General features: G+C 47.3%; 1 protein-coding gene and 1 long non-coding RNA gene across 26 annotated transcripts in view; one reads left to right on the forward strand and one right to left on the reverse strand.

Annotated features, from left to right (window-relative positions):
• Positions 1-12,870, forward strand: part of EPB41L1 (erythrocyte membrane protein band 4.1 like 1) — a 124,582-nt gene that overhangs the window by 63,738 nt on the left and 47,974 nt on the right. For all 24 annotated transcript variants that reach the window (XM_053573523.1, XM_053573524.1, XM_053573521.1 and 21 more), the window contains 4 exons: positions 8,202-8,392; positions 9,343-9,507; positions 11,308-11,412; positions 11,991-12,033. In XM_053573523.1, the coding sequence (XP_053429498.1) occupies positions 8,216-8,392; positions 9,343-9,507; positions 11,308-11,412; positions 11,991-12,033 (490 nt within the window). In that variant the 5' untranslated portion in view covers positions 8,202-8,215. The remainder of the gene's footprint in view (positions 1-8,201; positions 8,393-9,342; positions 9,508-11,307; positions 11,413-11,990; positions 12,034-12,870) is intronic.
• Positions 8,545-12,870, reverse strand: part of LOC128573362 (uncharacterized) — a 40,323-nt gene continuing 35,997 nt past the window's right edge. Inside the window, exons 2-3 of one of the 2 annotated variants that reach the window (XR_008376444.1) lie at positions 9,206-9,345; positions 8,545-9,108 (exon numbers count right to left, since the gene is read on the reverse strand). This is a non-coding gene — a long non-coding RNA (uncharacterized LOC128573362). Of the gene's footprint in view, positions 9,109-9,205; positions 9,346-10,715; positions 11,002-12,870 lie in introns of those variants that run through there. The other variant, XR_008376445.1, reaches the window with a different exon arrangement.

Consider the following 12,870-nt stretch of genomic DNA (forward strand, 5'->3'; position numbering starts at 1 on the left):
TCCTGAATGTCATCAAAATGTCTTCCTTTCAATATTTCCTTTAGCTTTCCTTTCTTTATCAGATAAAGAAAAAAGTCACTAGGGGCCAGATCAGGTGAGTAGGGAGAGTGTTCCAATATAGTTATTTGTTCACTGTCTAAAAATTCCCTCATTGGGCGGCACCTGTGGCCCAAGGAGTAGGGTGCCGGTCCCATATGCCAGAGGTGGCGGGTTCAAACCTAGCCCCGGCCAAAAAAAAATAAAAATAAAAATTCCCTCATAGATGGTACTGTATGAGCTGGTGCTTTGTTGTGATGCAAGAGCCATGAGTTGTTGGCCATGGTTTTCAGTTAAGATTATGCTGTTTCTCAACCAATGTTTAGTTGGTCTGCTATGCTTCTCATAGTTGGCCAATAATTTTGATGTACAATTTGATGAATTTTTGCAGTATTTTCATCAGTTTGGTCATTACTGGTCACCCTGATCTCTCTTCATCAGTGAGGCTTTCTTTCCCCTCAGAAAAACTAATCCATTTGCACACTGATGTTTTCTTTTTTTTTTTGTAGAGACAGTCTCACTGTACCGTCCTTGGGTAGAGTGCCGTGGCGTCACACAGCTCACAGCAACCTCTAAGTCTTGGGCTTACGTGATTCTCTTGCCTCAGCCTCCCGAGCAGCTGGGACTACAGGTGCCCGCCACAACGCCTGGCTATTTTTCTGTTGCAGTTTGGCCGGGGCTGGGTTTGAACCCGCCACCCTCGGCATATGGGGCCGGTGCCCTACTCACTGAGCCACGGGCACCGCCCCTCACACTGATGTTTTCTTCATGACATTATCCCCATAAACGTGGACTGATACATCCCTGATTTCGCTTCACTCTTGCCAAGTTCAACAAGAAATTTGCTAATGTTTGTTGCTCTAATTGAAGCTCCAACATTCTCACAAGACATAAAAACACACACAATAATACTGAATGTCACTCAGCAAGACACTGCCGTAAGTCAACATGAACTACAAACTGTGAGATACTGATATACCAAGGTTATGAAACCTTACTGAATTGTTTATACAGTGCTGCCAATGTAAATGCAGGGTGCTACATTTGCTAACTTACTTGTTAGACCTCGTATGCATACAAAGATATGTTTCTCATATACATGTCTAAACATCTGTAATACTCTCTCCTCTGTATTTAGGACTTTAACTTTGGTGTCTCAAAGTCTTTTCATTCTCTGTAATATCCTTTATCTCCATGGCCTTACTCTGATGTGGAGGATTGGGGCTTTCATCCCTGTTTGACAAATGAGGAAACTGATAGAGGAAGTGACTTGCCCAGGGTCTATCAGGTAGGAAGTGACAACATTGAAACCAGAAACGGTTGTCCTGATTCTGAGTCCAGCTCTTCCCAGTGTATTTGCTTTTCAACCTTGGAAACCTTTCTTTGGCTCGCCCCACTCCTGGGAGAAGTTAGTACAGATTGAGCCCTCTGAGGCTGTTGAAATGTCAGACAGTGGGAAGAGCTTTGGAGTCAGACAGCCTTATAACCTTGGGCAAATCAGTGTGCCTCTTTGAGCCTGTGTGTCCTCATCAATAAAATAAGAAGGATAATATCAGGAATTTGAACAGGAAAATCAAGTGCTGAAGGTCTGATAAATCATCCAGAGAGGCTAGCTGGCTGGCAGCCAGAAAGGCTCCCAAGATGAATGCAGCCCAGGTCTCTGGTCTCCAGTTGCGTATAGTTAGAAATTATCTCATTGCGTTTCATCTATCCGTCATCCGTGAGTTCATCCGTTTATCCGTTCATCCATGTCAGACCCTCTGAGTGTGAATTCTGGCACTGCCATTTACTAGCTGTGTGATCTGGGCTAAGTTACTCAACTTCTCTGCTTCAGTGTCTGCTTTTGTAGAGTGAAGATAATAAGAGATTAGGTTATTATAAAGATTAGATGAGTTAATTGAGGTAGAGTACTTAGGTCAGTGCCTGGCATTTAGCAGACTATAAATGATAACTTTCTGTGTGTGTTATTTATCAAGAACTGCGCTAAACCCTTGGGGATAACAGCGAATAGGACACAACTTTTATCTTTTTTTTTTTTTTTTTTTTTAATTTTTTTTATTAAATCATAACTGTATACAATGATATGATTATGGGGCATCATACACTCACTTCATAAACCATTTGAGACATTTTTATCACAGTGGTTAACATAGCCTTTCCGGCGTTATCTCAGTTACTGTGCCAAAACATTTACATTCTACATTTACCAAGTTTCGCAAATACCCCTATAATATGCACCACAGGTGTGATCCCACTGATTCCCCTCCCTCTACCCACCCCCCCCTTTCCCACTTCCCCCTATTGTTAAGTTGTAGCTGGGTTATAGCTTTCATGTGAGAGTCCCAAATTAGTTTCATAGTAGGGCTGTGTACATTGGGTATTTTTTCTTCCATTCTTGGGATACTTTACTAAGAAGAATATGTTCCAGCTCCATCCATGTAAACATGAAAGAGGTAAAGTCTCCATCTTTCTTTAAGGCTGCATAGTATTCCATGGTATACATATACCACAATTTATTAATCCATTCGTGGATCGATGGACACTTGGGCTTTTTCCATGACTTAGCTATTATGAATTGGGCTGCAATAAACATTCTGGTACAAATACAACTTTTATCTTAATGGAGTTTATATTCTAGAGGAGGAATACAAACAAGTAAATCGATCAATGATACAAGTTCAGCGTGTGATAATTACTATGAAAACAAACAAGTAAATCCAACTTGCTTGCTTAATGGATACAAAGTTCCTGTTAGGGATGATGAAAATTTTTGGAACTAGATAGTGATGATTATTATACAACATTATGACTGTAACTAATGCCTCTGAATTGTTATACTTAAAAATGGTTAAAATACCAAATGAAACAAAAACAACTTAGCATGTTATGACCATAAAAAGGGAGTAAGAGACTTACGTTGTTAGACAGGTGGTCAAGGGGCATGTTGATTTACAATCTGAAAGTGGGAGCTGCCAAGTTGTCCATGGTATGGGAACATTAAGAACAAAGCCTCAGTGTAGGGACAATCCTGGCACAGTTGAAGAAAAGAGAGAAAGCCAGTGTGACAGACTCATCATAGCGAGGGTGGCTATCAGGGACAGAAGTGATGGGAGATGATGCTAAAAAGTTGGGCCGGAGCCATGTACACAGGCCTATAGCTTTGATAAGGAATTTGTGTTTTATTTCGATGAGAAGCCATTGGAGGTTTCCAAAAGGGTATCCAATTTGAGTTAAAAAAAAAATCCTTGTGGCTGCTTTGTGGAGAATAAACATATAGGTTTCTTGTTCTGAGGGTCAAGCAGCCACAGAGGGCCCATGGAACAGGCTGGGGCAGCCATACAGGAGTCAGTTGATAGTGGCTTTGACCTAGGCAATGGCTGTGGGAATGGAGAAAAAGAATAAATTCAAGTTTACTGGACTCAGGGATGCTGACTCATGCTAACCCTGGTGTAGATGGTCTGATGGATAAACCAGATGCCAGGTGATTTATTTTTAAGGGGTAGTACAATTGTCAGGCTGAGTGGATATTGCCTCAGCTGGAGTAAGGACACCCTTTCCCTGCAGGCCACCCAAATGAAAAGCCACAGCGTAAGAGGGCTGCTTAGTGCCACTGGAAGGTGAGCCAGGGGAGTCAGACAGTGGTTGCAATATTGAATAGCATCCGATGCTGGCAGCCTGCTGGGCCAGCCCCAGCCCAGGCCAGGCAAACATTCCCAGCCTCACTGGGCCCCTCTTCTCCAGACAAAGCTGGCGCGGGTGCTGTCAGCATTTACTTCCCTGGCTGACCTTTCCCTTTTCTAATCCTGTGCATTAGGCCTTTCATATGTCAGTGTCATCAGTCTGGCCCTACTGGCCTCTGTCTCTTAGAGCATCTCTTTCTCCATTCGTTCTGGGTGGGCACTTCTGAACTGTTCTCAGGCCCCTCCTCACTGCAGCTTCCCATTACTGCTTGTAATTATAGACCCTGCCTCTGAGGGTTGTTTTTTTGAGTGCTAATTGCTCTCTTCATGTTATTTTCCTGAATCTCCATCCCCACCCTGAGAGGGAAGGAAGGAATGGCTCTGTTTTATAGAAGAGGCAAATGAGGCTTGGAAAAGGGAAATCACTTGCCCAAGGTCATCGAGTGAGCAGGTGGAGCTAGGCTTCGATCTAGGTCTGCCTGACCCAGAGCCTGTGCTCTTAACCACTAAGTGGTAGGGCCCCCTTCTCACGCTGTGAGAGGCTGGTGAATGAGTGTGTGAAGTCTCTGCTCTGGACCAAGCGCTCAGTGGTGGGAGCCCTGTCCTTCTCCAGCAGAGGGATGCTCTGACTCTTGCAAGGCTGCTGGTACCAACCCAGCCCCTCACATCTCCCAGATTCCAGCCTGTCCCTTCTCCTAGGCTGTTTGGTGCATACCTTTATAGGTTTCTTGTTCTGAGGGGTCAAAGTATCAAGGTCTCTTCTCTGTCCCTTGCCCATCCAGCCCTCTTTTCCCATCTCTGGGCGTTTGCCAACATGGTGACTCAGCCCAAAGCGTCTTCCTGCTTTCTCCTATCTAAATGCTCCCTGTTTTGACAACCTAATTCCACTTTCACCCCCTGCCCTGGAAGTCTTCTTTGGGAACTCTGGGCCACATTCCACATCACAAAGTCCCTACTCTCAGGCGGCGCCTGTGGCTCAGTCGGTAAGGCGCCGGCCCCATATACCGAGGGTGGTGGGTTCAAACCCCGCCCCGGCCAAACTGCAACCAAAAAATAGCCAGGCATTGTGGCGGGCGCCTGTAGTCCCAGCTACTCGGGAGGCTGAGGCAAGAGAATCGCTTAAGCCCAGGAGTTGGAGGTTGCTGTGAGCTGTGAGGCCACGGCACTCTACCCGAGGGCCATAAAGTGAGACTCTGTCTCTACCAAAAAAAAAAAACAACAAAGTCCCTACTCTTCTGAGAGGCTGAAATATACACTGGCAAATCTAAGTCACTTCCTGGCTGAGTGTTTAGCCATTTCCTGGGTGAGTCTCCTCCTCCCACGTAGCAGAGAGCTCCACAGAAACCAGCATGTACTGCCTGCTGGGGTCCTCTATGGTGCTTGGCAGGCTCCATCAGTCCATGCTGATCGGGTCCTGGGCAGAACTGTGCTCACATGGTAAGCTATGTCAGAAGCCAAGGCCAGGTCCTTGGCTCCCTTTCTGTGATCTACAAAGAACCGTGCTGTTATCCTTGGACTTGTAAAATAAAGATTTCATCATAGGTTTAAAAATAAATAACGTTATCTCTTTAATTTGTAAATAAAAAAATTGAACAAATTTTAAAATTTGCCTCCTCATCCTATCATACCAAGCCTTGTGTGTCAGACAAATTTATTTTTTAGCCTCTAATTTTTTTTTTTTTTTTTTTTTGTAGAGACAGAGTCTCACTGTACCGCCCTTGGTAGAGTGCCGTGGCGTCACACGGCTCACAGCAACCTCTAAGTCTTGGGCTTACGCGATTCTCTAATTTTTTTTTTTTTTTTAATCACTCAAGGAATCACCAAATATAATATAAAAATCAATTGAAAGAAGAAAAAATAATAATATATACTCTTCCTGCCATTCAGAAATAACTATAGTTCATACTTGGCTGAATTTTCTGTATATGTTTGTATATAAATTAAAATGGGATCAATCTGTACAAAATATATTGTTTCATTCACATAATTTCCATGATTTTTTACATCTTTCTTTTATCTTCTTTTCTTTTACTCTCTAGCATGCACAAACCATTGTTTATCTCACTAGCTCTTGGCCATGGTGTGCAGAGGTGGCTCCTGTCACCTTCTTGGCTTTCAGCCAGTGCCTTAGTGCTTTCTCTTTCAAGGGGATTCCCTTGGGGTTTGCTTAAGGCAGCTAAAGCACAGTGGAGAGAAAATGGACCCAGAGCTGGGATCTGGGAAGTCAGGAGTCTGGGTAGAGAAGAGAGTGGGTGGAGGAATCAGAGGAAACCTGTCTAAGGAAATGTCTATCACTCAAGTCTCTTTTGCTCTATGGATCTTACCTATAAAAGAAGAGGAGTATATTTAATTATCTCACAAGACTTCTAGCTCCTTTCATCTGTTGTTCTGGTAATGCCAGGCATTTGCTGCCAGCAGGCTCTGCTGGAGACCTGGGCAGAGGAAGACTGGAATATTTATTTAAGATTGTTTTTCTGGTTATTTCCAGAGAAGACTCAGGCCCAGAGAAAGTTCTGGGAGTGTGGGCTGAAACAAGGCAGAGGCCATCTGAAAGGGAGAAGTGGGTATGCCTCTTGGCTGCCTGGGCCATGAGGGCCATGTGGATTCTGCTTCTCATAGCAGAAAACATACAGATTACTCTGTGTATTTTTTTTTTTTTTAAGAAAACTTAAGTAGAAATTTATTTTACAGGTTTCTGCCTATAGACCTTATCTGACATAATGACCAATATTCTTAAGTGCAAGCTTGGAAAAGATCCCAAGCTAGGCAGACAGGCATCAGTTTGCCTTTTTAAAGACTGAGCTCCCCTAGAGCCACTCTTGTTGCTTTGTGCGTTGGCCTGGAATTGGTGCTTACTGTTGTGTAAGTGATGGAGAGCCTTTGTTTAACTATGGCTTTACAATTTACCCATAAATCCCAGAGTAATAACTGCAGTGGAAAGGGCTTTCTGGATAGGGATGAGGTGATGGGGACCAAGGCTTTCCTTTACTCTCCTCATCTTCCTTTCTTTTAGAGACAGGGTCTCACTTTGTTGCCTAGGCTGGAATGCAGTAGCAACATCATATAGCTCACTGCAACCTTGAACTCTGGGGCTCAAATCATCCTCCTCCTTAGCCTCCTAAGTAGCTAGGACTACAGGTACACACCACCAGGCCTGGCTAATTTTTTCCATTTTCATAGAGATAGGGTCTCACTGTGTTGCCCAGGCTGGCCTTAATGATCCTTCTCCCTCAGCCTCCTGAAGGGCTGGGATTACAGGTGTGAGCCACCACACTCAGCCTCATCTTACCTTCTGATAGCAGCATCAGTAACAACAAACCTTCTCATATGAACGATCAACTTTAGCTTAGGGCCCTGGAGGGCTCCTGTGGCTGAGTGGGGCATTCAGAGTCCCTGGCTTTCTGTCTAGTGCTCTTGACTTTGTGTCATGCTGTGTCCACTGTAATGCAGGGAGAGAAACTGAAGAATAAAACGGAAGTGAGGGTAGGGTAGCCCAGGGTGGACACTGTATCTGTCTGTCTGACTGGCTGGCTAGCTGCCTATTAGAGTCCTCCCATGGTGGATGGCACAGGGCAGGGGACTGGACAGTTGGTTCTTTTTTTTTTTTTTTTTTTTGTGGTTTTTGGCCGGGGCTAGGTTTGAACCTGCCACCTCCGGCATATGGGACCGGCGCCCTACTCCTTGAGCCACAGGCGCTGCCCGGATAGTCGGTTCTTAATTCTCTCTGAAATCTTCTCACTTACTACTCCAAGGAGGAAATGATAAGAACAGCCTGTGCAAAAGATAATTCCTGTAAGTTGCTCACTTTTTGGATGAGTCACAGAGAGGTGAAGGGACTGCCTCAGCTGTGGCAGGCTGGGGGCTGGACCCTTGTTCTTTTGACTTTTACCTTGTCAGGGCTGTGTGTTATAAAATGTGCCTTCCTATCATCCTCCCTTTGGATGCATCCTGACAACACCCCTATGAAGTTAGCAGGGCAGGAGTAATTGAAGCTTGGGGCATGAAGAGGCTTGCCCATATTCAGTGCCAGAAGGGCCTAGAACCTAGGGCTCTTTGGTTGAATTCAGTGCATCCAGCATTTATTGAGGGACTGCCCAGTGCCAGGTGATGAGGCTGGAGAACTAGCCTGGTGGGGGCCCTGCCTGGAGGTGAAGAGGTGGTCATTGACCATCCACTGTACTCCTACCAGAATAAGGCTCCCTGGAGAGACTCTCTTCATCCTGAGGAAGGGCCAAGGAATGAGGATCCCCAAGCAGCTGTGGACAGAGTGGGAGGGGTGCCTGTGACCTGGGCCATGAATCCCTCGCTTCCCATGACTCTCACCATCTCCACTTCCTCTGTCTCTCCCTCCCTCCTTCCTTCTCTCTGTGGCTCTTTGTCCACTCTTCTCCATCTGTCTCTCTCTGCATGTGGTTCCTGCCCCTCTCCCTCTGTCACACAGTTGCTATCCCTCTTTGTCACATGTTCTGCTTCATGCCAATGCAGGCGTGCTGGTCACCATGACAACAGAGACAGGCCCCGATTCTGAGGTGAAGAAGGCACAGGAGGAGGCCCCGCAGCAGCCTGAGGCTGCCGCTGCTGTGACAACCCCTGTGACCCCTGCAGGCCACGGCCACCTGGAGGCCAACTCCAATGAGAAGCATCTGCCCCAGCAGGACACTCGGCCTGCTGACCAGGTGTGTACCTGAGTGTGGGCATCCCTCTTCCTGTCCAGTCAGTTCTCTAGGTCCAGTTCTAGTGTATTCTAAAGAGGGAAGAAAGATTCAATAGTGACCCATCACATGCTGAGCACTGTGCTAGGAGTATTTTGGTCATTGTTGTATTTAATTCTCCCAAACCAAAGAGGGTAGCTATTAACTCCCCCATTTTTATACATGGAGAAATTGAGAATCACCAGGATGAAATTAGTTACCTAAAGTCACATTGCCATAAAATAATAGAGGTAGAGTCTAATCCAGGTCTGATTTTGAAGCCCATGTTCTTTGAGATTATTTTCCCACCCCTTGAACCTGTCCATTCTAGCTTGGCAAGGCCAGCGTGACCTCAGAGCAAAACCTATAACTTTAAAGCTATAGGGGACTCACCTAGTCAGCTAACTCATGCCTTCTTTGATTCATGACAGGCCCAGAGAGGGCAGGAAATTGGCCAAGGTCATTGAGGGAGTCAGTGACAGAGTTAGGACTAGTGGGTGGGTTCTGGCCTCCCGTCCCTCCTTTAGATCAGTCCATAGTGCCCAGCCTTTTGCTAGATCCAGCGACAGATGCACAGGAGGAGACCAGATGGACGCCTTGATGATTCATGTACTGCTCTAGGGAGGCAGGTCAACTCTGGCCACCAGGTTTGGTTTTATGAGGCACTTCTGCTTGCCGATGCTGTCTATGGCAGCAACATCCTGCAGGGAAAAAGTGGAATCCTCACATGAGTCCACCCCATTGCACATGGGAGCTCTGGCTCTCTTCCTGTATTTACCAACTGTAGACCCCAGTCACCTCCTTGGCCTAGGAGAGGAGTGACTCTCATGTTGGGGTCCATCTGAGCCCTCGCTGCTTCCTTATTGCTTCTCATGTATATGAAAGGCTATGGTTTCAAGCTTACTGACCAGACTCCTCCTTGGTTGCACTTGCAGAGCCTAGACATGGAAGAGAAGGACTACAGTGAGGCTGATGGCCTGTCAGAAAGGACCACACCCAGCAAGGCCCAGAAATCACCCCAGAAGATTGCCAAGAAATACAAGAGTGCCATCTGTCGAGTCACTCTGCTTGATGCCTCCGAGTATGAGTGTGAGGTGGAGGTAGGGGAGCACCCAGTGCCATATGCCCTGTCCCCCATTCAGCTGGCCTCAGAGCACAGGAGTCTTGGACTGACTACAGCGTCAGAGAGATGACCTTGCCCCGGCCTTCCTTTGTCCTGATGGTGGCACCAAGACCCAGAGAAGGTGGTTGTGATTGCAGGTAGAATTAGACAAGGTACAGGACTAGCACAAAGAAAGTTTTCTCAGGGTGACTGTACCTTGGCAAGGATACTGCCATCTGAGGGATGTCCTGCAGCCCAGTAGGCCTAGGAACGGGGCTCTCTCCTGTCTCACCCAGGACAGACTGATGTTTAAAGTAGAATAATTTTTGTGTATTTATTGGGTGGAGAAAGGGATGCACCCTTCCCTGTGAATACCCCTGTCCAGGGCACCACCTTAAGTCTCTGGGACAAACTAGTCACCCTAGGGAGGCCCGTTGGGAGGATGTTGTCAGTCATCTGGACCATGTAGAAACCTTGTGGCTTGGCCCTGCCCCATAGCAATGGCATGGCAGATGCCCCCTCTCTGGAATTGGCCCTCTGACCCTATATTTGGTGTCTCCCTTCCCTGCATAGGCCCAGACTTACGCCCTAATTCTGAGCTCTCATTTATCCCCTCTGTGAACCCTTCAAGGTTCCACCCCTGTCTAGGCATCATTCCTGGACCTTCTTCACATGTATGGTGAGTTCAGAGGGTGGCTTCACTGTAGAGATTTATAGGAACTGCCTCCCTCTCTCCCCCATGCCCCGATTGGAAATGATGTGACTTACTTCTAAGCCCTGAGAGGGAGAGTCCTTCTCAGCAGCGTCTTGTTCTGTTTAGATGTGTATTTCTTCTTTAGAAGGGTTTCAGGGTGAACACCTTTCCTGCTCCTGAGGCAAAAGAAAAGGCTACCTTCTATGTCTCCCATACTCACAGACCCAGCATGCTGTTTCAGCCTGCCCTAGGAGCACATAGAGATTTGGCTGAGGCCAGGTCCACTCTCCATGGTGAACTCTCTAGGCACAAGAATTCTTTGTCAGGCTTTATCTCAGACCTTCCAGGAATCTCACCCTTTCCTTGGAGTCCCTACCTCTTTGGTGGTGACTGCCTCGCATTCCCACTGTCCTATGGTCTTTTTACAGTGCCCAGATGCACACCTGGAGGTTTGCCCAGGCAAGTTCTGAGCTTCATCATTTTGAATCCTCAGGCCTAGAAAGTGGTTTAGAGAGGCCCCAAGCCTAGCTGTGTGGGAGCAGGGTAGCAGAAATTGATGAAGGCCCCATGAGCCTTTGTGAAACTGTACTTGCTGGGGTACAGGGAGGCACCCAGCTTGGGCTGGACTGGATTTCTCTCAGTTAAGGAGAGGAGCTGGGGAAGGTGAGTCATACTTAACTCTGAGCCCCACTTCTTTTTACCCCTGGCCACTTCTCCCATATTTCAAGGACCTCTTGTTATCTTCTCACTCCTTTTGGTTTTCTACTCCTTGGGTCCAAGTTAGACTCCTCTTAATCACTAAAAAGGAAGGAAAAATCAGTCACTCCCCACACACCTACTTCAACTTCTCTCTAAGCACATCCAAAGGCTAGAAAGATCCCAGCAGAACTTGGAAGATGGGTGTTGAGGAGTTGGGCATTTCTGTCATCCTCAGGATCCCTTAGGACTCAGAGCAGAGCCAGGTGTTGTGGCAGGAGTGTCACATTCCTGACCGCACGCTAAACAGCTCTTGTGGGCTTTTGAGTTGTCCTGGTGGAGCCTTGGGTGTCTCCCAGTCCTACCCTAGGGTGCATTCTGGCCTCATAACACTTCTTTCCTTTTCAGAAACATGGCCGGGGCCAGGTGCTGTTTGACCTAGTCTGTGAGCACCTCAACCTCCTGGAGAAGGACTACTTTGGCCTGACCTTCTGCGATGCGGACAGCCAAAAGGTATCTGGGCTGGGGAGCGGGACTATGGAGGGGAGGCCTGCTGGGGAGTGCAGACCTCTTCCCATAGGCCCCCATAGTCCTGGCCACATTTCATGGCTTTCGTCAGTCCTCAGATCTTCATTTGGCATTCTCTTTTTGCATGTCCCAAGGTTTGGCTAGCCCTATCCATCCTCTTGGTTCTCTGCCTCTATCTGCCAGCCCCAGTCATTTCTTTGTGATCCACAAGTCACCCCCAGACAGGCATTTGGACAGCCTGTTGTGACTGAGTTGTCTGGGGGTTGGGGGGAGGACTGAGGCATTCCCTGGCAGCACCTCTTCCCTACCCCTGGGAGCCTCTTGTCTAAGTTTTCTCCTTCCTTCCAGTCCCATTACAGCTTCATCATCGTGTAAGTATGGCTGTCTCAAGGCAGTGCCAGCTCCAGGGCACTGAATCCCAGGCCTGGTGGTATATCCTCAGCTAAGGAAGGGTGTTCCTCATTATGGGCTGTCTAGAGACATTTCAGGATATTTCTCTCTTCCAGCCCAATCCTGGTCCTTTATTCCATTTTCCCTCTAAAGATCTTTGTCTTTTCTTTTAGAACTGGCTGGATCCCTCCAAGGAAATCAAGAAGCAGATCCGGAGTGAGTGGCTTTCTGTGGTTGGGGATGTAGTAGAAGGGAGGTGGGGGCTTCAGGCTTCAAGTTATAAGGGTCCCAGTTGTCCTGCTCCCTTCTACTTTGGAAAGTACATTCAGACCCATGAGTTCATTCACTCAGCATGGAGGCGCTTGCGGGAGGCTGGAATGACTGTTGACCATTTCTTTTTTTTTTTTTTTTTTTTTGGCCGGGGCTGGGTTTGAACCCGCCACCTCCGGCATATGGGACCGGCGCCCTACTCCTTGAGCCACAGGCGCCACCCTGTTGACCATTTCTTATAAACGACTAGTCTGAGGCCCAGAGAACAGAAAGGACCATGCGGAGTTGTGACCATGCAGAGTTGTGTAGCAAGTTAGCAGAAGAATCATAAATTCATTCAGGATGTCAGCCCTAGAAGGTACCTGCAGAGTCATCTAGGACAAAGGATAAGCAGATGGCCTGGAAATAGCCATGCTCCTGTCTAGGGCTGGTGCAGACTTCAGTGATCAATGACTCTTTTTTTGCTCAGAGGCCCAGAGAGAGACAGTTATTACCCAAGGTTACAGAGCCAAGTATTGGCCAAGCCAGGTCTTAAGCTGTGGTCTTCTAATTCCTCCAATGTTATTTTCAAGGGCTGAGGTGAAGGCAAACAAGCAGGCCAACAGCCTGTCCTTTTTGGCCCAGAGAGAAGAGTCATATTGGGAGGGGTGGGGCAGCTTTCAAATGTCAGGAGGAGGAGGAAGGTGGCCTCAGCAAGGCAGCATGAGTAGGTGGAGACCTGGAGCCTAGAGGCAGAGATGCCTCCTCCCAGGGCCCCTCCTCCTTAGCTGGGGTTAGTCTCTC

Source organism: Nycticebus coucang, chromosome 21, assembly GCF_027406575.1.
Source record: "Nycticebus coucang isolate mNycCou1 chromosome 21, mNycCou1.pri, whole genome shotgun sequence".
Lineage (NCBI taxonomy): Eukaryota > Metazoa > Chordata > Mammalia > Primates > Lorisidae > Nycticebus > Nycticebus coucang.